At 37.2% G+C, this 25,877-nt stretch overlaps 8 protein-coding genes across 8 annotated transcripts; 5 read left to right on the top strand and 3 right to left on the bottom strand.

The window, feature by feature from the left end:
- Positions 1-1,866: 1,866 nt before the first annotated feature.
- EAE98_004297 (uncharacterized protein) lies at positions 1,867-2,832 on the top strand (the record flags this gene model as incomplete). Its single annotated transcript, XM_038951917.1, has 2 exons — positions 1,867-2,114; positions 2,166-2,832. The coding sequence occupies 2 exons, from the start codon at positions 1,867-1,869 to the stop codon at positions 2,830-2,832; spliced, it is 915 nt and encodes a 304-aa protein (XP_038811453.1).
- A 1,466-nt stretch (positions 2,833-4,298) lies between these two features.
- On the top strand, positions 4,299-5,083 carry EAE98_004296 (uncharacterized protein; the record flags this gene model as incomplete). Its single annotated transcript, XM_038951916.1, has 2 exons — positions 4,299-4,363; positions 4,420-5,083. The coding sequence occupies 2 exons, from the start codon at positions 4,299-4,301 to the stop codon at positions 5,081-5,083; spliced, it is 729 nt and encodes a 242-aa protein (XP_038811452.1).
- A 644-nt stretch (positions 5,084-5,727) lies between these two features.
- EAE98_004295 (uncharacterized protein) lies at positions 5,728-10,207 on the top strand (the record flags this gene model as incomplete). The annotated part of the gene is made up of 2 exons (XM_038951915.1): positions 5,728-5,741; positions 9,700-10,207. The coding sequence occupies 2 exons, from the start codon at positions 5,728-5,730 to the stop codon at positions 10,205-10,207; spliced, it is 522 nt and encodes a 173-aa protein (XP_038811451.1).
- A 2,996-nt stretch (positions 10,208-13,203) lies between these two features.
- Positions 13,204-15,354, top strand: EAE98_004294 (uncharacterized protein; the record flags this gene model as incomplete). The annotated part of the gene is made up of 6 exons (XM_038951914.1): positions 13,204-13,288; positions 13,373-13,765; positions 13,822-13,879; positions 13,950-14,312; positions 14,383-14,461; positions 14,524-15,354. 6 exons carry the CDS (start codon positions 13,204-13,206, stop codon positions 15,352-15,354), a joined length of 1,809 nt encoding a protein of 602 aa, XP_038811450.1.
- A 410-nt stretch (positions 15,355-15,764) lies between these two features.
- On the bottom strand, positions 15,765-16,828 carry EAE98_004293 (uncharacterized protein; the record flags this gene model as incomplete). The annotated part of the gene is made up of 3 exons (XM_038951913.1): positions 15,765-16,344; positions 16,395-16,563; positions 16,615-16,828. 3 exons carry the CDS (start codon positions 16,826-16,828, stop codon positions 15,765-15,767), a joined length of 963 nt encoding a protein of 320 aa, XP_038811449.1.
- Positions 16,829-17,330: 502 nt separating this feature from the next.
- On the bottom strand, positions 17,331-18,758 carry EAE98_004292 (uncharacterized protein; the record flags this gene model as incomplete). Its single annotated transcript, XM_038951912.1, has 2 exons — positions 17,331-17,447; positions 17,496-18,758. 2 exons carry the CDS (start codon positions 18,756-18,758, stop codon positions 17,331-17,333), a joined length of 1,380 nt encoding a protein of 459 aa, XP_038811448.1.
- A 455-nt stretch (positions 18,759-19,213) lies between these two features.
- Positions 19,214-20,976, bottom strand: EAE98_004291 (uncharacterized protein). The gene is made up of 4 exons (XM_038951911.1): positions 20,772-20,976; positions 20,428-20,707; positions 20,006-20,378; positions 19,214-19,957 (listed from the first exon to the last, which is right to left on the bottom strand). The coding sequence occupies exons 1-4, from the start codon at positions 20,835-20,837 to the stop codon at positions 19,420-19,422; spliced, it is 1,257 nt and encodes a 418-aa protein (XP_038811447.1). The 5' UTR covers positions 20,838-20,976; the 3' UTR covers positions 19,214-19,419.
- EAE98_004290 (uncharacterized protein) lies at positions 20,977-23,518 on the top strand. The gene is made up of 3 exons (XM_038951910.1): positions 20,977-22,253; positions 22,305-22,736; positions 22,792-23,518. Exons 1-3 carry the CDS (start codon positions 21,350-21,352, stop codon positions 23,031-23,033), a joined length of 1,578 nt encoding a protein of 525 aa, XP_038811446.1. The 5' UTR covers positions 20,977-21,349; the 3' UTR covers positions 23,034-23,518.
- The last annotated feature ends 2,359 nt before the right edge of the window (positions 23,519-25,877 follow it).

Genomic DNA, 25,877 nt, shown 5'->3' with positions numbered 1-25,877 from the left:
TCATATTTTTTTGAAATCTTCACCCAGAAAAAACTTCTCCATAACGTAGTCTTTCGCAAAAGGTGGAGGTGAATGCTACCGCAGTAGCCTCGCGATCCTCCCAGTTGTCTTTTGCAAGTCAACTTCTCAATATAAATAACTCACCTTTGTTCGAGATTTATCAACCACCAAGAAACTCGTTGAGAGGTTTCCATCTTTGGATAATTCCGAACGGTCTCGAGCCTCGATTTCTTGTCACGTAATCAAATACGGCTTCGAAGAATAACTCAAATCAACAACCACACCTTGCTCTGCCATTGAAGATTTAACGAGTCTACGCTGGCCCCCCTCAAAGTTTCGAGAACGCGCAAACTATTCTGGAGATCTTTTAAGATCCAGATGCTCAAGTGCTTGGATACTAGAATGTGAGTTAAAATGATGTTCGAGAGACTCTCACAGGAGGAGGCTAATGATGTCGTTTTTTAGATTAAACATGGCTTCCGAAACAAAACCCAAAACCCTAAGCAATGGCGCTTTTTCTGAGTGAGATACCCCACCCAAACACTATAATTAGTGAAATTAATGTTTCTTAGTATCGCAGGCACTCAAATGGTTGATCTATTCGTTGGACCTGACAAGGAGCTTATCCGTGTTCATAAAGGCATCCTCTGCAGAAAAGTTCCATACTTCGATAAAATGTTCAATGGCCCTTGGGTGGAATCTGCCAACAACTCAGCCACTTTCCCTGAAGACACATTCGAGTCGTTTGACTTGCTTATAGGCTGGGTCTATAGCGGACGTATTTCTCAGCCCACCTGCAGCCATGAGGAGGATTTCGTGCGCTTTACATGCAGTTGCCACAGTTTATATTTGACCTGTGAGAAGCTATGTTTATCAGAGTTAATGGACGAAATTATGGATCGTTTGCGTGACTCCCAGCGAGTCCATCGAAAGATGCACAGCTTGGAGTATATTAAAAAGATATACAAAGAGTCCCAGAAAGGCTCAGGATATCGTCTATATGGGTTGCACACTTTGATCTTTGTCTTCAGATCACCACAATCTTTCTACACAACAAAATGGCCAACCAACTTGATGCATTGTATCCTCAAAAATGATGATGATCTTTGTAAAGATTTTCTTGTCGCCTTGAGAGATGAGGTATCCAATAATAAAGCCATAACTGACCCAAAACTTGGGAACGATTGTGTATATCACAGTCACAAGCTTGGCAAGGAATGCACTAAAAAGCAAAACAAGCTCAAGAGGAAAATCTCTACAGCGATGCTCTCAGATGATTGAAAGATCTGTCGACGCCCATTTCTCATTCGCATCGGCTGAACATGCCTGTTTCTCGGCCTGGTGTCGTCCTAATTAACCAATATCAAGCAAATTTTAAAACATAGTCTTTTCTTCCTTGAACTATTTGTGTGAATGAAAGTTTTGTGACTTTTTTGCAGTGAATTTAGTATGCAAATTGAAAAAATACTTGCATCTGATATGAAGAGCGTTACAAGTCCAATATATCCCCTTTTGACGCTAGGGCACAGTCGGATGGCTGGAGCTAAACCCGTGACTTACCGCCCACGACTCTCACCTTCTGTTCGAACTTCTTAGGACAATTCACTTTTTTGGTTTGCTTGAAAAAATTGATGAATACGTAGATAAGTCTTCCAAATCTTTTCCCGAAAATCATTGACTCGACTACAAAATTTGAATTCTCGAATTCGACAATAGATCTTCTGCAGAACCATTTCTATCATTCAAACGCGCAAGTATTCCAAAAGTGCTTCTTACTTCATTCTGGGAAATGACCTTCCTGCTAACTACATCTATAGATCTTGCATTTAAGCTCATCTCGAAATAGTCTTCTCAATCATATCAAGAATGTCGTCACCTTTCGGTGGACGCGGTACTTACAGAGGCTCTGCTCGTAGGGGCGGTGGAGGCAGTGACCATACTCGCGGTAGCTTTGGAAGTACTCGCGGTAGTTGTGGAAATGCAATGGTCGATCTATCTAGTAAAATGAATGATCCGTTTAGTGCAGTAATTCAAAATCCGGTTGCTACGGACAAGACAAATGAAGCTGAACGCCCTGTCAAGATTGATCAAGCTACCACTATCACTTTTCTTAAGTATGTTTCAAAGTAAACAATAAAAAAAGAATTCCAGCTAACAGTATAAAGTAAAACAGAAATGGTCGATCTCATAGTAGGCCCTGAAGAAGCTCTTTTTCGAGTCCATAAATCCTTTCTCTGCAACAAGATACAATACTTCGATAAAATGTTTAACGGTGGATTTAAGGAAGCGAAAGAGAATTCGGCAAAATTTCCCGAGGACCTTCCTGAGTCTTTTGACATACTTATTGAGTGGGTATACTCTGGACACGTTCGATTTTATGAGGTCGGGGATAATGCCGGCCCGGAGAACTGGAATTTCCTATGCTTTTACGCATTAGCAGAAAAGCTTGGTCTCACTCAGTTGGAGGATCGTGCACTGGACATTTATCGACACAGTTGTAGAGCTAAGAATTCAAACTTTGGCATGGACTGGGCTACAAAGGCATACCAAATCACTCCAGAAGGAGCAGCACTTCGACGATATACTATCCAAGTGTTGGTTTGGAGATTTCACACCCAAGAAAATTTGGGTTCCAATCTCAATGACCATTTCATCAAGGCAATGCAAAGCGACAATGATCTCTTTACAGACTTCATGCTTGCACTTCGCAGACATGTCAAAGTGGGAGCACCAACAGATCCGAGAGTCATTGATCCAAAGATTCCTGCCACCAAATGCGAGTACCACAATCATACAAAGGACGAGGAATGCTATAGGCATAACAGAACTTGATTAGTAATACGAACGGAATTACTGCTAAGAAAATGGGGGAATAAAGGAGTCTTCTATGTGAAGGTTCGGTTCAATATACAGTCATAATATCTCTTTCTTTGAACGAGTACAGGCTTTTACATCACATGTACTATGACAGTCATTCATCTCCATGAGACCTTTTTGTATTCTAGCAGAGAAATAAAGCCACTGAAGTTTTCAGAACTCAAGAGTTACCTACGTTTGGAACCCATTCATCTATCAAGCAGGCTCACGCTTAATTATGCGCCAGGTCTCGTCTGACATTTAGTTCAATCCAAGTGATTCTAGCCCAAACTTTCTGTGCACTATGACATGTCGATGTTTTCCTTCTTTGCGTCTTATTCACACATATCCCTTGGCCTTATAGAGCTTCACCGTCTAATCAGCCTTTTTTCTTTCTCTTCTTCTTCTAGAACTAATACTTTCGAATTAATATTTATAGAGGCAGAGAGAAAATCTAAATTTATGTTACATGTTTTTGATTGGATGATTGAGTCCTCTTAGATATGTCTTTCAACAAGTCCTCTACATTGTATTAAATTATGAAAATGATCAACGATTAATACGGTTCAAGTTGAAGAGGTTAATTTAATGACTCCGGGTATCCATACCTTTACAACCTTCAAACAATTGAAATGTGTCTAATATAAGTCACTAGGTATGCATCCATCGGAATTATACAGTAGACTATTTTGAAAATCTGGTGAAGTGAACCTATTCACTCATGTTGATTGCTAATCCTACGTGGATCTCAATCATGATTTGTAAGAGTTCTGGAACCTACTTACTGTACCCCTATAACAAATGTAACAAAATCCCTGCAAAAAATGAGTTTTTTTATATAAACTAATAAATCTAATGTTTAATTGGAACCTTTGTATTTATTTTTTAAAAAAAATCAGAAATAATAAATAATTGTAATCTAAACATAAAAAATTAATTGAAATATTTTTTATTATTTTTGTTGATTAATTATTCAGAATTGAAATCGAAAATTTTCAAAAATTCTAACAAGTAACATTTTTCCTATATAAAATAAACAAATTTTCATAAAAATTTAGAGTTTTCAACTTTAATTGTTTCAAATCCTATTTAAAAAATTAGAAAAAAATATTCTATTTATTTTTCTATTAAATTTGATTAATTAAATAATATTTTCCAAGAGAATTTTCAATTTTATCTTTAATTATAATAAATAAACTAGGATATAAAAAGTTGAATAATCCTATATTTTAGCCGAAAAAGCGTTACATATACGGTAAGTAGGTTCCAGAACTCTTAGTATCTAGGTATCAAAAAGTTCGTTACTTGCCGTAACATTACATTCAATAAAGGCAAACTCATTACAAAATATCTTATAAGTTGAACTCGAAGTCTCAACCTCGCAGAGATTTTAATCACCGACAACTACAAAGGAGATTTACTGGTTAGCACCCTAACTCAACATGGATCCCAAGTCAGAGGCAAAATCAGACCCTGAATCAACTCCAAAGTCACATCCATTTCTCAGGTCAGTGCTAATTCCAATTTCCTCTCGAGCGTCTGGACCACGCTAACAATAAATAGTAATATCGGTATCGAGACGGTCGATCTATATGTCGGTCCAAATCGTACGCATTATCGAGTGCACAAGAATATTCTCTGTACCAAGATACCATACTTCAATAAAATGTTCAACGGCGGTTTCTCAGAGGCTTCAAACAACTCCGCAGAATTTCCCGAAGATTTTTCTGAGTCATTTGATGTATTACTTGAATGGGCGTATTCTCAGTATCACCCACTCCGACCTTTGAATCGTGTTTCGCCCGGCTCTGTTTCTACAAATTGGAACACTATCAATTTTTACCTACTTATGGATAAACTATGCATACCAGACCTGATGAATGAGGCAATGGATCTCATGCGACAGTTTGATAAAGACAATGACTTTCTACCCTCAATTAACCACGGAATCTGGGTTTACAGAAGATCGTTGCCGGGCTCAAAAATACGTTTATATGTATTAAACAGCTTACTCTATGCCTTTTCCTTGAACCAGGAGCCCGATCTAACACCGATGGCCCTTTTGATGGGTGTAGTAACAAGAGAGACTGATCTGACTGCCGATTTCCTCACAGCCGTTCGAGGTCAAGTCCGTGGGGGCCCAAAGTCGACCAATCCATCAGCAGGTGATGGTGGTATTTATCATATTCATGGAGAAGGAATCGGCTGCAGCTGTTCGTTGAGTTAGAGAAGATGCGGCTCAAAGTCGAAGAGTCTCCAGCCTTCTAGAGTGGGGAGGGTATTTATGGATCTTTTGACGGGCGGAAATGAGAGTGGCTGCAATGACTGAAGATCCTAGCACCATTGCCTAGATTTACATTGTCAATTTTTATTCTGAGTTACAAGACTGTTTCTCAAATCTAGAAGCTTTAACATGTGATATATACTGGGTGAACCTATCAATTACCGTTCTCTTCCAAATGTTGTTTCGAGGATGGTGTTGAGGCGAGAAAATAGTTCATGACTTTTGGTGAATGCATACACCATTACCAATTACACTTCCGAGAAAGTTTCTTTTTCCAAAACATGATTTCCAGGCTTTTATTAGAGAGTGGATGATTCAATGTAGTTTCTACTCTAGCTTTCGTAATTAATCTTCTAGTAATCCGTCAACTCAAAACTTAAAGACCTTGTTTTGAAACTCGATAAAGAACGTTGAGACAGATAAATATCTTTTTATGGTATCTCGCTAGATTTTTAAAGTTTCCATCTTTCTAATCAATAATTATCCTGTTTTGAACTAAACTCGAAGTGTGCTAATTGTAGAGAGATTTAACAAGTGAGGAGGAAGACAAATTGGATTTCTCGAAGAAACAGAAGTTCATGAGCAGAATGACGTTCTTGAAGTGAGTACAGTGTCCCTGCATTTTACAGATGTTTAGTCGCTTGGTAGGGTAAGAATATTTTGCTGAGTTAGGACTAGGAAAGCGGGGACTCATATACTAGATATCAGAGTCGGGAAAGAATTGACGTTGTTCCCAGTGTAGGCAATAGTATTTCCCGTAATCCGTATACGGGCTAGATAATAGTAAGAGTTATCGAACATACTCACCGCACAGCGTGAGGTTTTGTGACATAATCCCTGCAAAATTCATGTTTTCCTATATAAACTAAAATCTTATATAATTTATACAATTATTGATATTAATTTATAAAAACTTTGTAATGAATAATTTGAATTATTATTTATATATGAAAATTTCGAATTTATTTTTAAATATTTTTGTTGAAAAATTATATAAGCTTTTAATTGAAAAAGTTCAGAATTTTTAACTTGTAATGCTTTTCCCATACAAAACAAGCGAATTTTTCGAATTTTTTCGAATTTTCAACTTTAACCCCTCAAAAGTACTATTATAAAAATATTTAAAAATAAATGATATTTTTTTTGAGTAATTTAAGTAATTTTAAATATTTCTGTAATACTATATTCAATTTTATCTAATACATTCATAAATAAACCAGGGTATAAAAAGCTGAATAATCGTATATTTTAGCCGGAAAAGCGTTACATGTGCGGTGAGTAGGTTCCAGAACTCTTACATATCGATTTTTCTTCGAAATATATATATATATAATATGGAATTCGATACCACTAAAGATATTTAATATCATTCTAATATTGAATACTACTAATAAAATACAGAAATACAAATCTCTAATTAATACGGAATAAGCTGATATATACGAATTTGAGGTTATTCCTAGATTTCAATAATATCAAATTATATATTCAATTGAATTATTATTAATTAATAATAAACTATTAATATTATCAAATATTTTGATTTTTTTGATATCTTTAAATATGAATATTGATATTAGAACATTATTTTTATAAATTCAATCATTTTGAAAAATCTAGAAATAATTAATAGAATAGTGATTTTATTAAATCTTTTATTATTTAATAAAATAGAATCCCTAAATAATTTTTTTTTTTATTATTCTATTCTATCTTACTTTTAATCCTTCAAAATATCTTCTACTTATACATTTAATATTCTAAATTCTATTGATTTTATTTTCTACAAGAATAACTCTCAATCTAATTAATTTCTATTTTTTCACAATTTTCCTATTTTAATTAAATCTATTAAATCTTTATAAAATGATTTTTTTGATTTTAATCCTTCAATTCTTTTATTATCTATATCAATATCTATATTCTTATTTAATATTAAGGATTCTAATATATTTATAAATTTAATAATATTAGTAATTTATTATTAATAAATATAAGTTTGGAAATATATACTAAATGAGAATTTTTAAATAATATATTTTATTAAAAAAGATAAAATAAAATAAAGATATAATTATTATAAAATTAAATATCTTAAAATTAATAATATTTAGATTATATCAATATATCTTTGAAGTATATATCAAATAATTAATACTTCAATTCGAGAAAAGTGTTTTCAGTATATATAAATTATTATTAAGCAAATTTTTATTAATATATACAAAATTATTATTTTTAAATATAGGAGAATAATTGATAAGAAGAAGGATTTCGATTATTTGTTTGAATTTTATATTATTGATTCTCAAACTCTTGAGACTCTTATAATTTAATTTTTTATTCAATATTCTTTATTACCAAATTTCTTTGAATATAATAAATTTCGAATTCTTTTTATTTATTTTAATAAACAATTGAATATCTAGATTCTTAGTTTTTATTATATTATTTCAAAATAGATTACTTATAATTTCAATAAAAATAAATTCAAAATGAAATAAAAAATATATTCTTTTTATAATAAAATTTATATTATTTATAATATCTAGATTTTCTTTAATAGATATAATGTTTTTGATATTTAAACTTAGTTTATTAACAAAATAAACAAATTACAAATTATTACTTTTATATTAAAAGAGATTAAAGATTATTATATTAATAAAAATCTTGTAAAACTTTTATATAATAAAATTGATAAATAGGAAATTATAAGCAAATTAGAGTATTTAATAATAAATAATATATCAAATAATAATATTTTATTTATTTATTTTTTAAATTATAGATTTTCCCTTTTTCCTCTTTTATTCTTTTTTTGATTTTATTAATATTTTTGAATATTTCTTAAATCTTATTAATAAAAATAATATTGAATAGAATACTATATAGAATTGAATTCGATATAATATATATAATATCAATCTCTTTATAAAAACATTTTTATTTAAAGATTTTATATTTGAAAATTAAGCTTTTGATTCAGATTATAATTTTGAAACTTTTATATATAGAATTGATTTGATTTCAAAATTCGATTATGAATATTGAAAAAAGAAAGGTGTGATAAGTAAATGTTATAATTTTATTTTTAAAATTAATAATTCCTTTTGTTTATTATAATAATAGGATAGATTAATAGGAAAACAATTTATAAAAGATAACTCAATTTGATAGAATTCTATTAATAATTTTCTTTTAATATTTCTTATATCTCAGATATATTATATATATAAAAAATAATGGATTTAATATTTAAATAAGCTTTTTATAGAGTTTAAGCTAATAAATAATGATTTTAATTAATTACAAGATATTTATTATTTTTTAAATATTTTAAAAGATATAATAGAGTTTATAAAGGGCAATAATACTATTTTTGAGAGAGTTCTTTTTATAATAAAGTTTTTGTTATAGTATTTTGAAAATAGAAAGGTATAATCTATATTCTTTATTTATATATTCTTTATTTATATATTCTTTATTTATATATTCTTTATTTATATATTCTTTATTTATATATTCTTTATTCTATATCTCTTTATTTACTTATTCTATTTATATCTAATCTTATTTAGATTATCTATACAAGCAATTTATTTTTAGATTTCTATATTAATAATAAATAAACAAAACTCGAAAAATACTATTTTTTCATTAATAGATTATTATATTATATTATTATTGTTATATTAAATTCTATATAAAAATGATTATATTTTGAAGAATCTTAAAAGAAATCTTATTTATTATAAATCGAAAAATAAAAGAATAATATTAAAAGATTTTGAAAAGATTAATATAAGCTAGATTTCGAAGATTTATTTCAATTAATATTTGAAGAAATCTTTTTTAACATATTGATTATATATTTATAAGCTAAAAAGATATTTTGTTATATAATAAACAAATATATAAAATATCTTATTATTTTTTCTTTTGAATATATTCAAGATTCTTATAAATAATGATTTGATTTTATATAATAATAAGTATACTCTAATTTAAGCAAAATAATATTTAATTTGTTTAGTATTCTTAATATATTTATTTCTATTAAATGCTTATTTTCTTTAGTAAAAATTATTATTATAATAAAATAAAATTAATTTCAAATTGCAATTATTGAAAGAATAGAATACTTAAAATCATAATTAAATTTGGATTTGTAAATAAAAGATAATATAGAATTCAAGAATTTAAATAAATAAAAGATAGGATTTACTTTTTTGAATAGTATTTTTTTATTATTCAAGTTTTATTGAAATTAGTTTTGATTTTTAAAGTTATCTTTTATGTATTTTTAGATTTTCATATTTCAATTTTCCTATATATCTTTATAGATATCAGTTTTGAGTGATATCTATAATAGTGAGTTTTCAACTATTTAATATATATTAACTATTATATTAAAAGCTTTATACACACCACTGTTTTATTATAGTATACTATTGCCTACACTGGTTGTTCCGGATTCATAAAGCACATCTATTTACACGCGTACCCTACTTTGATAAGGTGTTCAATTGTGGATTTTCAGAAAGCTGAACAAATAGTGCAGTACTCCGAGAAGATAACACAGTAGCTTTCGACGTGTTGGTAGGTTGGGTCTACACGAACAGATTACCACCAGATGGCAGCTTCTGGAATCCGGTCGAGGTTTATATTCTAGCTGATAAGATTTGTCTTACTGAACTCATGGATGAAGTCATGGATGCAATCCAGACCGATTTTCCACTTAGCTCACCGGATGCTTTAGTCATTTACAGCAGACTACCGAAGGATTCCAAGCTTCGTCTTTTTGCGCTCGATATAATAACTTTCGAGTTTAACACTTTCAGACAGCTCAATTTACCCATACTCGCAGATGTAAACGCAAAAAACGAGGATTTTGCATTAGACTTTCTGATCAGAATCCAAAGTTATATGAGCCGTCGAACGGTTATTCCCAATCCAAGGAAAAGCTATCCCTGCACGTACCACTGTCATGAAGATGGAAAGTGTACGAGCACAAGAAACCCGAAATTTTCAGATGTGAAATTTTTTTTGCAAGGCAATGTTTAACGTATTACTAATTCCTGATGGATCTCAAGAAAAGGTTTCGCCGATACAAAGAGAACTCAGAACTCCGGAACATTCCTCGTATAAATACTAAATGGGAAATGGATATGGTTTCTCAATGAGACTTAGCGGTCGAAGAGGGGGGGGAAGGGGGGGGTAATTCTCACAATTCATGCTATTACAAAATCAAATTTCATCCTACCCGTGCCAAAAATTTGTGTGAACATCTCGAACAATTCATAGCTCGCCAAGATTTTTCAATATATCATCTTGATTTCTCTCCCTTTGTAAGCACCATAAGTCTCATTAGTCTATCCCCATTGTGTACCTACCTTGATTGACTTATGCTTTCTAGATTAATACAAACAAAGAAATCGGTGCATCATGTGTCTCCTGAATTAGGCGACCCTGGCTTACATAATCTAAACCAATTTCAGAACATTAAACAAATCATGTGACGCTAATATAAAAAATCTAAAATTGTTGATCAAAAGAGGTATTGATTTGTTGTCAAAAGAAAAGTAACTCAAGTGTTGAAATTAAACTCAGTCGATTTGAGCAAATACGGAAATGCTTGAAAGACACATGGAAATAGCAGTCATAACTTGATCTGGTATCAACATCCTTTTGTGTGCGTCATGCTTTCAATTTCCTGGTTGCTCCTCTCAAAATGCCGTGATACTGATAGGCAATCGTCTTCTACATCAACTTGCCTTCATCCACGGCGTCATACCTTGGGCACTACTCATACTATGTCTGCATCGGTTCAAAATGACTTAAACCATAAACAGATATTATACATGCTGGTATATACTAAGAAAATTACAGGATGAATTTTGAAGTCTATGCTCAAAGAATATGATTCACGACAACGAATACTTGTTTTTCGCAGAGTTTTGAAATGTTTGGATAGTAAAAATCATCATAACTGTAACCATCGGTATGACCTTTAAGCTTGACATCGTAATTATGACTATAAGAAATAGAAACAGCCTATGCATTATATAGTACTGCCAATCATGGTACGGATATATGCTTCTAAGATTTCCGTCGGATGCAAATTTGCGATCTCTGAAGCCGTGAGTCCGCGCAACGGTCATCGGAATCATTCTTTTCGTATTGCAATTCTCACTTGCTGTTTTAAGCTCGCAGACTTGGCCAATTTATATAGACGTTCCGGGCCGCTAGTAGCTCAAGTTTATGCAGATTATTAAGACAGATCCCCATTCCACGTGTAGGCTTGCATGTGATTTCAAGACCAAAATCAATTAATAACTCTATATATCTCTACAAAGAGCACTAATTATCAAGTCACGGAGATTTGTCAGGGATAATGTTGGAGAGAGGACCAAGGGTGGAAGAGCCGTCTCGGAATTGACGAGGAGGGTTCGGTAGGGATTGACCTTCTACGATTACGGTCAGTTTGTCATTTCCCTTTTGTCAAATTGAGCATGTGTTCTTAAAGAGATGACAGCAACAAAAACATAGATGAAATCTAAATCGACAACTATATCAAAGACAGATAGATAGATAGCAACGTGAGATTACGTGAACGCCTGGTTCACATCCATACCTTCAAAGATTCTTGTTTCTCACGTAGAAAACTTCCGAATGTCTTGAACTCCCGAATAGGATGGGATGTTTCTCCGCTGAAAGGCTTTGATAAGATCCGGACTTACTTAGTCTTGTCTTTTGTATTGCGAAAGTGCTTTACACCTCAAAGGAGGCAAATCTGGAAACTTAATCAAGAAAAGCATAAGTGAATCTCGCTATAAGGGATAATCAGACGGTTTTAACTTCCATAGAGGCATGAGAATGTTATAGATGATAGTAGTTGCATATCAGATTGTGTCGAGCTTTTATTATGCCCCCCTGTGTCCCTTGAACCTTCATGATCCCCTAGTTGAGTCACCAAATATCTTACCTGCTATCGTCAAAACAATACAAAAACTGGTATTCACAACAAAAGTTTTGGCGACAGTAACAATGAATAGAAAAAACCCATATCAACGACAACGGATGAGAAAAGCCTTTCACAAATTACCATACACCAAAACAAAAATCTTGCCATCATATTTTGTGCTTGATTTCTTTCTTTAAAACCCTAGGTAGTGAGTTCATACATAAGTTTTCTGATCAATTTCCAAAAACTAGCCGTAGCAGACTTCACGTGTTCATCTGCACAATTGGAAATTTGATGACTGGCCTGATATCGCAGTGAAAGAAACTCTTATCACCCAATAATTGCGGCTCTCCATTTCAAACTTGTCGCTCATTTCGATAATTATGTGAATAGCCACCGAAAATGCCACTTTACACTTGAAACTTAGTCATTGAAAGATGGTACGCTAGAGATTTCGGCTTGGTTTTGAGGCACAACTTCACCAGGCTAACTTGTTTGTGTCTATTTCAAAGTCATATTTCTGCCTCGTCTGAAATTATCGTGTCGAGACTTTTCCGATATCTTTCTGTATGCTGCACAAGAACAAAGCGGTTCTCCTCTACTCGAAAATTATTGTGTTTACGGCTGGCAGATGATCACGTGATACTTTTGAACTGTATGATTTGGAGTCCTTGCTAGGGTAGATGAAGGGGTAGGCGAAGCACATGCTCTCTCCTCCACAATGGATGCGAAAAATGAAAAGTTATGAAAAGTTATTCGAATCTGAAGGTAGCATTTAGCCATGTTTGCAGCTCATACGCTAATGTAAGAGAGCGGCGTTTGTTGGTAATATCTTGTTGCACTGTTAGAAACTAGGGTAAGGGAAATGCGGCACAGTAACAAGACTTATTAAAACTACATTTTTGATCCGCCCTATGTCTTTTTAAATACAACCACGACAGCAAGAACCAAGCTCTAGCTTTTGTAGACTAGTTTCACAGTTTCTTGTCAACTTGTATCTTTCAGTCGTGCGAAATACAAAGCACCCTCACGGAGCTGTGTCTATAACCCGAGACTGTTTTTTGTATCTTCCTTTGTGATCTTCGAATTATTCAGCATGTGGTGGCCATTTAGTAAGAAGTACCCGGAGCGGCACCCGAAATGTGCGGATGGCCAGGCCTACGACTATATTGTGATTGGAGGTATCTTCACTTGTTCACTTACAATCTATCTTTTCGTATCATGCTTTTCTGGCTCTTGACTGACACATGCTCTCAAACCGAAAGGTGGTACAGCTGGTTGTGTCCTGACTTCACGATTAAGTGAGGATCCAAATGTGTCTGTCCTACTTCTTGAGCGCGGGCCTGCCAACGATAACTTCATGTCCCGCATACCCATTGTTTCATCGAACATCTTACGCTCTGATGGCGGTGCCTCCAGCTGGAAATGCGAGCCTACGAAGTATTGTGACAATCGCCGAAGCTTGGCATTCTGCGGAGAAGTTATGGGTGGAGGCTCTAGAATCAACAGTATGGTTTACACACGTGGCACTGCTGCAGACTACGATTCCTGGGCACAGCTTGGTCATCCGGAATGGAGTTATGACAAGCTCTTGTCTTATTTCATGAAGAGCGAAACTGTGGTGGGCTCACAAAAGTCAGAGTATCGTGGGACTTCTGGTGTGTAATTTTAACCAAGATTAATCAAGTGATTTTGAGAGCTTATGGCAGTGTAGGTCCATGGATTATCCGGACATTCCCTTTTCATACTTGGGGATTCGGCGCATATCGGTTGTAAGTATACCTTGATACCTACAATGCCTAATTTGCATTTGCGTGTGTCGTCAAGGCTTACTTTTCCTAGCTTTTCAAATGCCGCTAAAGCTCTAGGCTTTATTCAGATTGACGATCCAAACACACCTGACGCCATGGTTGATGGTCTTACAACAGTATACTCTACAGTAAACGAGCAGAGGCAGAGAGTATCTACATTTGACGCTTTTCTTCCTCGAGATATAGCTTTGGAACGAGAAAAACATTTGACAATCTGCACTAACACGATTTTATCACGAATTGCCTTCTCGAAAGAGGACGGAGTTCCGCGTCCCGATATGGTCTTCTTCAAACTTGCTAACTCGAAATCTGACAAAACATACTCGGCTAAAGTAAAAAGAGAAGTGATTGTTTGTTCGGGCGCTCTGGGCTCACCCCAAGTTTTAATGTTGAGGTAATCCACCATTTCTCGGGCTTCAAACACTCATCAAATGGTAAGACATGCTAACCGTGAAATTTAACAGTGGAATTGGACCCCAGAAACATCTAGAAGAGCATGGAATCAGTGTTGTGAAGGACCTGCCGGGTGTTGGATCGGGACTGGTACGGAGCGAACCCCCAAATTATGCCCGACAAGAGGATCAATCATGCTGACTTTTTAATAGAGTGATCATCACGGTATTCCAATTGCATGGAAAGTTCCAGTCAAGGAATCACTCACTAGACTAGTGATCCATCCAATGCTAGGCGTACTGGAATTTTTCAAATATATATTTTTCCGTTCCGGCATTCTCAGCATGCCCATTAATAATATAACTCTATTCGTTCGATCCTCGGTACTCAACCAGGACTATGCTGGAATTGACAATGAAAAGCTTGCCACAGCAAGTAGTCAGATTCAGGATTTGATTCCAGACATTGAGCTCATGCCTCTTGCTGTCACAGCTATGGATGATTTAGAGGAGCACCAACGTTTATTTTCCAAAATGGGCATGTTCTCTATCTTGGCCACTCTCGCGAAACCAAAATCTCGTGGGACCGTTCGTCTTGCGTCTTCAGACCCCCACCAGAGACCCAAAGTCGATTTTGGCATCCTATCAAATCCTGAAGACTATGTTGTTGCCCGAGCCTCTGTAAGACTTTCCTTGAAACTTGCAGAGACTATGAGGGCTTCTGGTTTCCCGCTACAAGAGAACATTACTTTTCCAGAAGATAAACAGGCCATAGATGCGAAGAATAACAATGACGAAGAAATAGATAAATTCATCAGGCGTAGGATCAGGACGATATATCACTATTCTTCTAGCTGCAGAATGGCTCCTGCGGATGATGCTCAGTCTCCCGGTGTAGTAGACGATCAGTTGAAGGTCCATGGTGTGAGAGGTCTAAGAGTCTGTGATACCAGCATATTCCCACAGATTATTTCACATCATTTACAAGCACCGGCTGTAATGGTGGCAGAAAAGTGTGCTGATATGATTAAGACTCATGGTTGACTAAAATCCTGTCAGAAACTCGGATGTCAAAAAGAGTATTTGGTCAGGAGTTTCACGATTTGAGGGTTTTCTACCGAGAGATTATGTTTCTTCAAGAAAATTGCTTCGAATCGCTTTCTGAACAATCCCTTGGATTTTTGTTGATTACGATGGAACAGGAAATCATGTTCGCTCACATCTGGTAGGATTTATAAGAAAAGAAAGAGACCTTGCTCAGCAAAGATTTCATTCTATTAACTTAGCCCCTCAATGTCAATGACTCAGTAATTTCAGTGGCCTTCAACAGTCCATTGAAAGATCTATATGTCAATGAGTTTTTCTTAATAGCACGACTTCAAATCTATGTAGAGTTATTATTTCCTAAAAGTAATGTAAGATCTCATATATCGACCGATAGATCATTCCACTAGCTAGAACCTTCGTGATGGTATGGATCCACGAGGCGCCGGCCCACACAACCGACCATTACTAGTTTTCCTCCCTACCAATTCTTCCAGCGGCATCATATCAAGATCCGCCTGCATATTAGCAGTAGGCATCCGTCTCCTGTATCTATAAACAAGAAACATAATGAAGCCAGCTACTACACATATAACCACCAAACTCCCTACAATAGTTCCTGCCACGATAGCTGCTTCGGGGACGACACTCATATCACTGATTTCATTATGATAGGCCTTGAAATGACAATTGGATGATGGCTTTTGGAAAAATGTGCTTGAGACTTGTACGGGTGCGCCGTCAAATCCAAAGGATGAGCGATTTCCGGTGCTTGGTGCGGTTAACGATGGCATCGTCGGTGTATTCGTAGCATATGTAACAATACCGTCTGCACCAAGATATCTGGGAAGATGACCGACTGTTGTTTGTCCTTTGTACACCAAATTTATATCGGATCTTGAATATGGTTTATGTCCCTGACATGCAAGGATTGAATAATTTCCTTCGGGCCCGACACGAGGAGTTGCGCAATAGGGAATATCGGAGCCACTTTACAAAGTATCAGAGTAGGGTCCGAAGAGAATTGTAGCAAAACATACCAACGAACGATACTCGGATTCGCAAAGCAAGAGCTATCACAATAACTAAGTGCCTTGTAGGGAATGCAAGAGGTGAAATAATCCATCGACGTCGTATGTCCACATCCCACTAATTTAAGAGAAGAATCCCAAAAGCAGGTTGCGGAACCCCCACATGTGTAGGAATTATCTAATTTTGATTAACATTGTTGCACAAGATTAATGAGTATTCAGCACAAACCAGGGTTGTGATCTACCCACCCACAGATATTTGGTGACTCGTAGGTATGATTATTGCTGGGAAACGACGCTGTAATCAAAGAAGGCTTTGGTGTTTGAATCGGTAGCCAAGACGTAGTCTGATTTGCGATCGATGTTGAAGGAGCTGCCTCCCAAGGAATTGCATTAACTTGGATAATATGTAAAAGCACAGCCAAAAAGCCTAATCTGGCCATGGTAGTCGTACATGAAAGCAATATGACGTTGAAGAGGATGCTCTTCGTAGCCGGATACGAACAACATTGAGTTCTCGAATCTGACACGAGATCTTCCTTCATAGACAAAGCCAAACTCGGTAAGAAAGCATGTGGATGTGAGATGTTAAATAGAAATCAATTGTTGAAGGGTCGGAAACATTCCAGCTAGGAAATTACTATTCGTGGCGTATTGATACACAACGAGCCACCTCCGCCTTGCATCACAGTAAAGTTCCGATATCAGGACCATGGATGTATAATGCTTTGTGAATCACTAATTGCTTTTTCTTGAAAGCTTGAGGCGCTTGTCTCAAATTTACACGAGACACTGATCTGATTGATCAATTATTCCTCATTTATGGCGGTGTATCTAAATATCTAGCTCCTTTTCATTTTGGTAATCTCAAAGCATTTGCTAGTTGAGTATCAAAATCATCCCACAACTCCGTGAACGCCTTGGCAATGTACATTAAATCATTCATTACAATGGAGCTGCAGCAGCATCCGATTCAGCTATTGGTACCTCAGCAACAGCTTGAGCTGTCTCTACAGCATGAAATCCATCAAGAGTTACCTTCACAGCACCTGCTTGAACGAGCTGGGTAGAGTTAGCATTATTACGTGGACCTTTTCGATATGTACTTACAGCACGGCTCAAATCGTCAATTAAATCATTCACGTCCTCAATTCCAACACACAATCTAATGATATCTTCTGGCATCTGTCTTTCCTTTCTGGTCTTTGCATCAATGCTGGCATGGCTCATTTGGCACGGCATACTGATCAGACTGTTGACACAACCAAAACTGACACTAATGCCCCATAACTTTGCTGCCTCAACAATTCTCTCAGAGAGAGCAACATCGCCTGTTTCAAATGATAACACAGCTCCAGCTCCACGAGCCATGGACCAGTGAAGATCATATTGAGGATGGGATTTCAAGCCAGGGTACCTTACACGGAAACCATGTGTTTCAAGGAATTCAGCAATTGCTTGGGCGTTTGTTTGTTGTCGTTCCATACGGATTGCCAAAGTTTTTATTCCCCTCATAAGTAAGAATGAGTCGTTTGGTGAGAGCCCGCAACCAGTAGAATTAATTGTGAAGTACATCTTATCTCCAATGGCGGGGTCATTGAAAGCTAGAACACCAGCCATGATATCGTGATGCCCAGAGAGATATTTTGTGCCTGACTCATAGACTATATCTGCGCCAAGATCCAAGGGATTGCATAGCATGGGAGAAAGCATAGTATTGTCAACAACAACTAAAGCTTTCTCATTCAACTCGTGTGCTGTCCTTGCAATTGTCGCAATATCGACAATTTTTATCAAAGGATTGGTTGGTGTCTCGAGCAAAACCATGGCTGTTTTAGGACCCAGAACTGCTTTGACTTTATCGGGAGTAGTCGTATCGACATGGTGTACGATTATGCCAGTATTCGCAGCCAAGTATGTCAACAATCGATTCGTACCTCCGTATAAATCATCTCCTGTAATGACTTCGTCTCCAGGTCGTAAAACTCGTGTAATAACATCTAATGCACCCATGCCAGAACCAACGACGAGGGCACGGTTAGCATTCATAATCTTCGCGAGATGTCGTTCCAGATGTGTTCTTGTAGGATTTCCGGAACGTGTATAGTCGTATTCTGATCCGCCACCGGCCAAGTTTTGTTTGAATGTGGCAGATTGATATATCGGCATGCTTGAAGCTCCATACTGATCCTTAGTCTCGGTGTAGACTAATTCGGTGGCCAAGGCATATCTTCTGCCATTGTGAGGACTGGATGGTGCAGGCGAGGGAGGAAGGTTGTGACCATCAAGGTCAATGTGCGGGAATGCTTTGTTGAGGGCGCCATTGGCTTTGCCATCTCCAGATGCTTGTGAGGAGCCTGATGGTGAAGACATATTGATATTGGTATTGTGTTTCAAGGTCGTGTGAGATTGCAGAAGCGGGGAAATTCCAATTGAAGCAGCGATGATTTAAGAGGATGAAAGATGATGAATCAAATTTGGACTTGAGATTGAAGGCTGGTATAATATACCAAACTCTTATAAATTGAACAAATAATTATGGTCGGTGAGAGTATATGATGAAGTATTGATTTTGTTTGTAAGACTCAGAAATTTGGTTCCCCAGATATAACTTTGTAGGGAGAATTCCGTAGCGCCGTAAATCGGACTCTGACTCTGAAGATGTGGGGTTGTTTGACGCTAAAAATGACGTGCTCACTTATCACGATTCGCCTCAAGATAGGGATGATTGTAAGCATTCACATAGAGAGGGGTATAACAATAACAATGATGAATAGGAGGTGAACGAGCGAGGTGAAGAATCAGCATCATTTCGATGCGGCTCAAGAAGTAGATGATGTTAATTCGTAAAGGTAAGAATGGGTGAAGCTTGGTAATTCAGATCATCATGAAATATATTTTCATTGAATCATGGAAAGAAAGGAGTTCCTTTCTTTGTTTCTATATCATTACAAACCCCCAAACGCCTTGCATAGCTACCTAGTATAATACAACGCGATTGTACTCGGATGACCAGATATACGTGATAAATTCGTTAATCCATTGATTCAGCAACGCTCTCTTCAACATCTTCATAACCATCACTAGAAGTCGTGCCTCTTGTTGTTGATGTAGTTTCCGCAGCTATGTGTCGTGCATGATTGTCCTTGATAATTTGGCCGCCCCCTTTTCTACCGAAAAAATCCTCTGTCCGTACACCTCGAACATTTGAATGGTCAACGCCACTCATGGACATGCCTCTTTCCCTCTGTTCTCTGATGAATTCTCGAACTGGAACCATAGCTGCATCTCTACATGCCTCCTTGATATCACTTCCTGACATACCAGCCATAACTCTTGTAAGGTATTCAATATCGAAGTTATCTGGATCGGTTTTTGTATCTTTAAGGATCAAATTCAAGATACGTCTTCTTTGCGAGTTCGAGGGTAATGAAACAGGAAATTTCTTGGGCATTCTTCGTAAGATTGCCTCGTCAATATCTTGAATTCGATTTGTAGCACCGAGAATCATAATTCTAGCTGGTAATCCGCTCTTGTTCGATGAAGTGAGACCATCCCAGAGTGTCATAAATCTGAAATCGTTAGCTAGAATTATGAGAGATTCGCATAATTTTACTCACTCTGCTTTGACCATACCACTGGCTTCATGTTCACCACTTCGTCTCTGTCCCAATACTGCATCTATTTCATCGATAAACACGATACTGGGTTGCAACTTTCTGGCCAAAGAAAATACTGCGCGGACCAGCTTATTTGAATCACCATACCACTTTTCTGTCAAAGTCGAGATATGTAGATTGATAAAACAAGCTCCACTTTCATGCGCCAAAGCCTTTGCCAACATAGTTTTGCCGCATCCTGGAGGACCATATAATAATACACCAGAAGGTGCAGATAAAAGAGGGGATGAATGCGAGTATAAATGAGGCATTGTGAGAGGGTATATAACGGATTCTTTCAATTCTTCGATAATGTCGTCCAGACCACCGATGTCTGTATAAAATTAGCACCTTTGTATTACTTTTTAGTACAGATTACTCACCATCAAAACCGACAGGAATGTCCTCTGGAGCTACAACTTCCATGGCAATCTGGTTTTCATATTGATCGAGGATCAAGTCCTCTTTGCGAGGACGGCGAGACTTTCCTCTCCCCGAGACTGTTTCCTCTGAATCTGAATCATCATCACTACCCCTTCTGTTTAATCTTCGCAGGTTCGCCGCGGCTTTTAGTCTTGCTTCTTCGTGTTGTTCCTTCTCAGCATCGTTCTGAAAGGGTAGAGCCGGTATTAAACTCTTTGCGACGTAGTAAAAAGAGGCAGTCTATGGATGACAGCCAGATTAGTCGTTGTAAAGCAAATTGTGGAGGTATTCCTGGCATACTCACAGAAACAACGATCAATAATAGATCTTGTAAGAGACCATACTTCCTACTATTACCATCCCCCATCATGATGCGCAAAGCTCAGAGACAGTATATGCCACCTAATCGCAGCTTTCCGATGCTTCGAAAAGGGAGTTTTAAGATCAAAGTATACTAGAAACGCGATTTTGCAGTCGTCCGTCTAAGAACTGAATAGCTGACTCGAGATCGCGGCGGTTTGCTTGTGCTGTGGCGTTTGTTCGGTGTCTAATGTGGCTGAAAAAAATGAAAGGCTTTGACACGTGCTCTGTTCACGGATCTGCAAGGATAAAATCCGATAAGCCACAGAAGCCACTCGTCTAACTTTGTTTACTTTGGCAAGAGGTTTCCCCTCGATTTTGGATGGAACTACCCCGTTGCCTCAGCATTTGCACTTGTTAAATCTAGTCATTTGAGTTCTCTACTGTCGCAAATCAGATCAGACCAGCGAATCGAACTCTGCCAACTTAAGACGATTTTAACAATTATACAGCCTCACCGCTAAAATCGTGTTACTCATTCAATCATCTCGCGTCGCAATCCAAGCGCATTGTTTATATTAAATGTCGAAGTTCAAGAACTCAACACTTGCAGGACTGATAAGATCAGACTCAGAGGATGACCACTTGGTAGAGCGCACAATGTCGAAACAACAATTAAAAGATAATACAGCTGCGAAGAAAGCACGAGGAAGACCTAAGACTGCTCCATCAAAAGTTACAAAAATAAAATCCCCGGCGCGTCGCACGAGTGGAAGAATCAATGGGAAGCCAACACCTGAATCATCACCCCAGGCAAAAAGAGGAAGAAAGAATGTTCAGGCAGCCAAAATTAATCGACAGAAGGATACTGGGAAGGAGGCCGAGCAAATTGATGAGACAGAAGATGTCACTATGGGGGATGTAGCTTCAGGTGATGAATTAGATGGTGAGGTTACTGCGCCGAAGCAAGTTGAAGCAAAAGCTACAAAAAAACCAACTGCGACTCGAGGTAGAGCCACTAAAACAGTGGATCCCGAACCAGAAATCGCAGAAGAAATCGTAGCAGCCGTGGGCAAAAAGGGTAGGCCAGGAAGAAAGGGCAAAGCAAAGGTACAAGAGGAGCCTGTTGTAGAACAAGGGTCACCTGAAAAGGTTATTCAAGAAACTCAAGCACAAGAAACAGAAGTGGAAATGGATGAAGATATCGAAGAATTGGAACAAGAAGATAGCATACCTGAGGTGAAAAGGAAAGGATCTCGCTCGCACAACGACTCACGGCGACGACAGATGTCCGTTTCGCGGCACCGAGCTGGCAGTGCTTCGGATACAGAGAGGAATGAGCCAGCTGTCAGACGCAGGCTTGGCGAACTTTCAAAGAAACTTGAGCATGTAGAGGTAAAATACCAAGATCTACGAGAGGTCGGGGTCAAGGAAGCAGAGAAAACTTTTGACCGATACAAAAAGGCAGCGGAGGAAAAAACAAAGGGTATGGAACTCTTAAAATCAGGCAATCGGGTCAGGCACTAACCTTGAGTAGTATCGAATGAGCTTATCGCTTCTTTGAAAGCAAATCTAGCAACTCAAACTTCTTTGGCAAAAGAAGCACGAAGTTTGAAGAAAACAATTGAATCGCAAGACGCATTAGTTACGAATTTACAAGCCCAGATCCATCAATTGGAATTGTCGTTATCAGAAGCACAGGTAGAAAACAAGACATTGTCTACCAAGCTTGCAGCAAATCGTAAGATAACCGCATCATACGAAAGCGCAAATAACAAGGTTCCAGGCAGTGCTATCAAAGCCAATGGTGGTATGCGTATTATTGGAAGTCAAGAAGCAGCTCAAGCGGCACAAGCCGCTCAATTGAAAGAAGATCTATACAGTGATTTAACCGGATTAATTATACGTGGTGTCAAACGAGAAACCGAAGAAGATGTCTTTGATTGTATTCAGACAGGTCGTAATGGTAGTAAGTTGCCCTATTTCTTGCTAATATAATGAGTCTATACTGACTTTAATATTAGCTCTTCACTTCAAATTGGGTGTTGAGAGCGAGAAAATGGCAGATGGTGATCCAGATTGTCGATATACGCCACTTTTAGATCCAAGCAGAGATAAACCCTTATTGGATCTATTACCAGACTATCTTGTTGATGAGATAGAATTTCCAAGGCCACAAGCTGCGAGATTTTACGCACGAATCACGAGAGCACTTACGGAGAAACCTGCAAGTATGGGTGGACCCGTTGAGGAAAGTGATGAGTAGAAAATTTGTCTTGGGCGTTGATTTGGTGGGTATCTTTGGAAGGGAAAGATTTCGGTGTTTGGAAGCGAAGGTTACATCTATTGAGTGTTTTGAGAGCAACAGTTTTTATGAATTGATACCTGTCTATATGATACCTGTACATTTGCTAGCTATCCTTCTAATATGAGTTGGTTGCAATCTATATGCAATTATTTTACTGTCTGCGCAGAAGGCGCCATTGTTTTCAATCTTGATGTCAAGTTTTATGCTGGCGAAGTCAATGTTTACATGTAGTTTGTACTTTTGTAGGATGCAATGAACAACTGCGCCGCCTTCTTATGACAATATCAGGCTACTCTGCTTGCTACATTACTTACGTCCTTGAGAGATATCTGGCGGACTCAGAGCAAGTAGATATCAGCATCCATTTGTCTCTTCTCGAACTCGAAACTAAACATGTATACGACTAGTTTGCCTTCACCAGATTTCACCGGATTAGCAAGCTGTACTTACTCTGATATTATCAAATTGAATACACACATACATACATGCCTTCTGAGCTAGACTCTAGACTATAGCCTTCAACAATTCGTCAAATAGTTCGGCTGCAATCAATCCGAATCAAAGGCATCCGACTTCGAATTTTCGAATACTCGAGACGTTAGGCTTCTGCTTAGATATTATGGTTCTCAATAAATCCGAACATCCAATATGAATCCAGTACTTGAACTCATCTAACAATTGAGAATCATTCATCACTGAACAATGAGTTTCTTCCAATGCTATAAGATCAATTCAGAAGTCATTACTCGTGTAATTGTCTGCTCATAGAGTGATTCCCAAAATCTGTGTATAGACTATGTATTAACAAAATTGCTAAAAATCTCAGATAGGAAGGAACGAGTCAGGAGTGTAAAATGCTGTGAACAATTCCCTTACAGTTGCAATCTCGAAAGCTGTATCACATTGCTTGTGACTAACTTACAGGAAGATGAGGTCAATGAGATGTGGGTAGCTATTCCAATACCCAGGGAGCCAGGCTCTAAATACTGTGTGAATTTGTCTGATCAGAGAAACCAATATGAATTGATACACGGCGCCGCCGGTATCCAATCAGGCCGCTTAGCTCAGTTGGTTAGAGCGTGGTGCTAATATCTGTTCCAGTCATTCAGATGGGTTTGGCACGCCAAGGTCGGCGGTTCGAGACCGCCAGTGGTCAATTTTTGTTTTTTGGGTGAGGGTTTGAGATTGATGGTACGCTCTCCAGTTTCTCATCTTCCGCGACTTTGCAGAAAGTTCATGCAGTTGTGTTTTGACAAGTGGATGATTCTTTTGTCAGGGAAGTGAGTGAGAAGTTTTCAAACTTTTCGGTAGGTCCAATTTTCACATTACATACTCCACAAGTCCGGAGGCACTCTTAAGGCCCTCCCTTTTCGGCGACGTATTCTCGCTATGGAATTTATCAGTTTCCGGATTAAGAAATTAGTCATACAGGTAACTTTTCCCAGTAATACCAGACCTAGAACACTCGAATTTTCAGGTAGGATCATGAAAGAAAAAGAATGTTCAATGGAATTCGTTGTTTTTCCTAGTGTGCATAGATCGCATCTGCAACCCCGAGAACCCTTATTTAGGTAGGCATCATTAGTCATTCGTTCGTGTACCCCACCAAGACAAAAGAAAAATGTCAAAACTTCGAACGACAGTGGTTTCAACCAAAATACTCAATATCAAAACGTTAACAAGGTAGCAAAAATGGAGGGCCGAACCGGGGTTCGAACCCGGGATCTGTCATATTCTATCACGAGTATACGTGGGGAGAGTATCCCGAAACAACAATCCTACCACTGGACCATTCGGCCTAATCCTAATTGACGTTTGTTGGGGTTGCTATTTCAGCATATCAACGTGTGGAGCATGTCAGCAGCGTTCCGGCGATTCGGTTGCCAGGAACTTTAGTCCTGAGGTTATGGGCATGAGAGATGCCGATACACTGACTGCCTTTCGAGTGCGTCATCTTTGGTATTCACTCTAAATTTGACCTCTCATTCAGATTGTATCAAATTCGAGACCTGTGGAAAACAGAAGCAAGTGTACTGCATACCACAACTTTAGGTTATGAAAATTATTCCTTCACTTTTTACAAATACGAAAAATCTTAATTTGATTTCGCCGTTTCGCTTATTTTGGGTCTGGTGAAGGGGCTCCACATGAATGTAATGAATCGCACGCCAAAATGATATCCCAGGCATCTGAATATCAAATTTGAATTGTATTACTCGAAGAACTTGATTGTCTAATTTGAATTTGAACATGAGAAGGATTTAATTACATAGTCAATTGTGACTTGGATATTAGGAGAACTTCGTTATTCATTTTGAAATGAATCCCAGAAGAACTTAACTTTAACTCTGAATTATTGAAGTGGTTTCTCAGGCATTTGGCTCCTTCGTTGGCCGGAACAGCTCTGTCCTAGCGTCCGCACATTACTTATTCAATCAGAAGAGGTTTGATAATCGAATATTTGAAAGTAGTATACTTATAGTTAGAGATATTCTGTTTTTATAATGTGAATCGGTTTCATTTCGTTCTTTGGATTCATAAATTAACACTTATTTTAGGATGAAATCATCTGAGATTACTTCTACGAAATCATTATTACTAGATTGCGCGCTACTTTAGTTAGCTACTTTAGTCATCAAAAGAGATTTACGAGGGCGTCTCGTACATGCCTCCGATTTAGATCTTTTTATGATAGAATATATCCTACTTACAATACATTCTACGCTCTCAATTAACGTACTTTCTTCATTCAATCTACTCAATATAGTAATCCAGTCTCCTGCTCTAACTTCCTTAATTATT

This window comes from Botrytis deweyae (genome assembly GCF_014898535.1).
Source record: "Botrytis deweyae strain B1 chromosome Unknown BDEW_008, whole genome shotgun sequence".
In the NCBI taxonomy this organism is placed as follows: domain Eukaryota; kingdom Fungi; phylum Ascomycota; class Leotiomycetes; order Helotiales; family Sclerotiniaceae; genus Botrytis; species Botrytis deweyae.
Note: the sequence above shows the minus strand (reverse complement) of the source record. Positions and strands in the feature narration are given on the sequence as shown.

Bases quoted from the DNA above. Each gene is read 5' to 3' on its own strand.
- EAE98_004291 (XM_038951911.1), bottom strand. From the start codon at position 20,837: ATGATGGGGGATGGTAATAGTAGGAAGTATGGTCTCTTACAAGATCTA. The intron at 20,708-20,771 runs GTGAGTATGCCA...TGTCATCCATAG, and splicing joins TATTATTGATCGTTGTTTCT to ACTGCCTCTTTTTACTACGT. The intron at 19,958-20,005 runs GTGAGTAAAATT...TAACGATTTCAG, and splicing joins AGTGGTATGGTCAAAGCAGA to ATTTATGACACTCTGGGATG.
- EAE98_004290 (XM_038951910.1), top strand. From the start codon at position 21,350: ATGTCGAAGTTCAAGAACTCAACACTTGCAGGACTGATAAGATCAGAC. The intron at 22,254-22,304 runs GTATGGAACTCT...AACCTTGAGTAG, and splicing joins AGCGGAGGAAAAAACAAAGG to TATCGAATGAGCTTATCGCT. The intron at 22,737-22,791 runs GTAAGTTGCCCT...CTTTAATATTAG, and splicing joins TCAGACAGGTCGTAATGGTA to CTCTTCACTTCAAATTGGGT.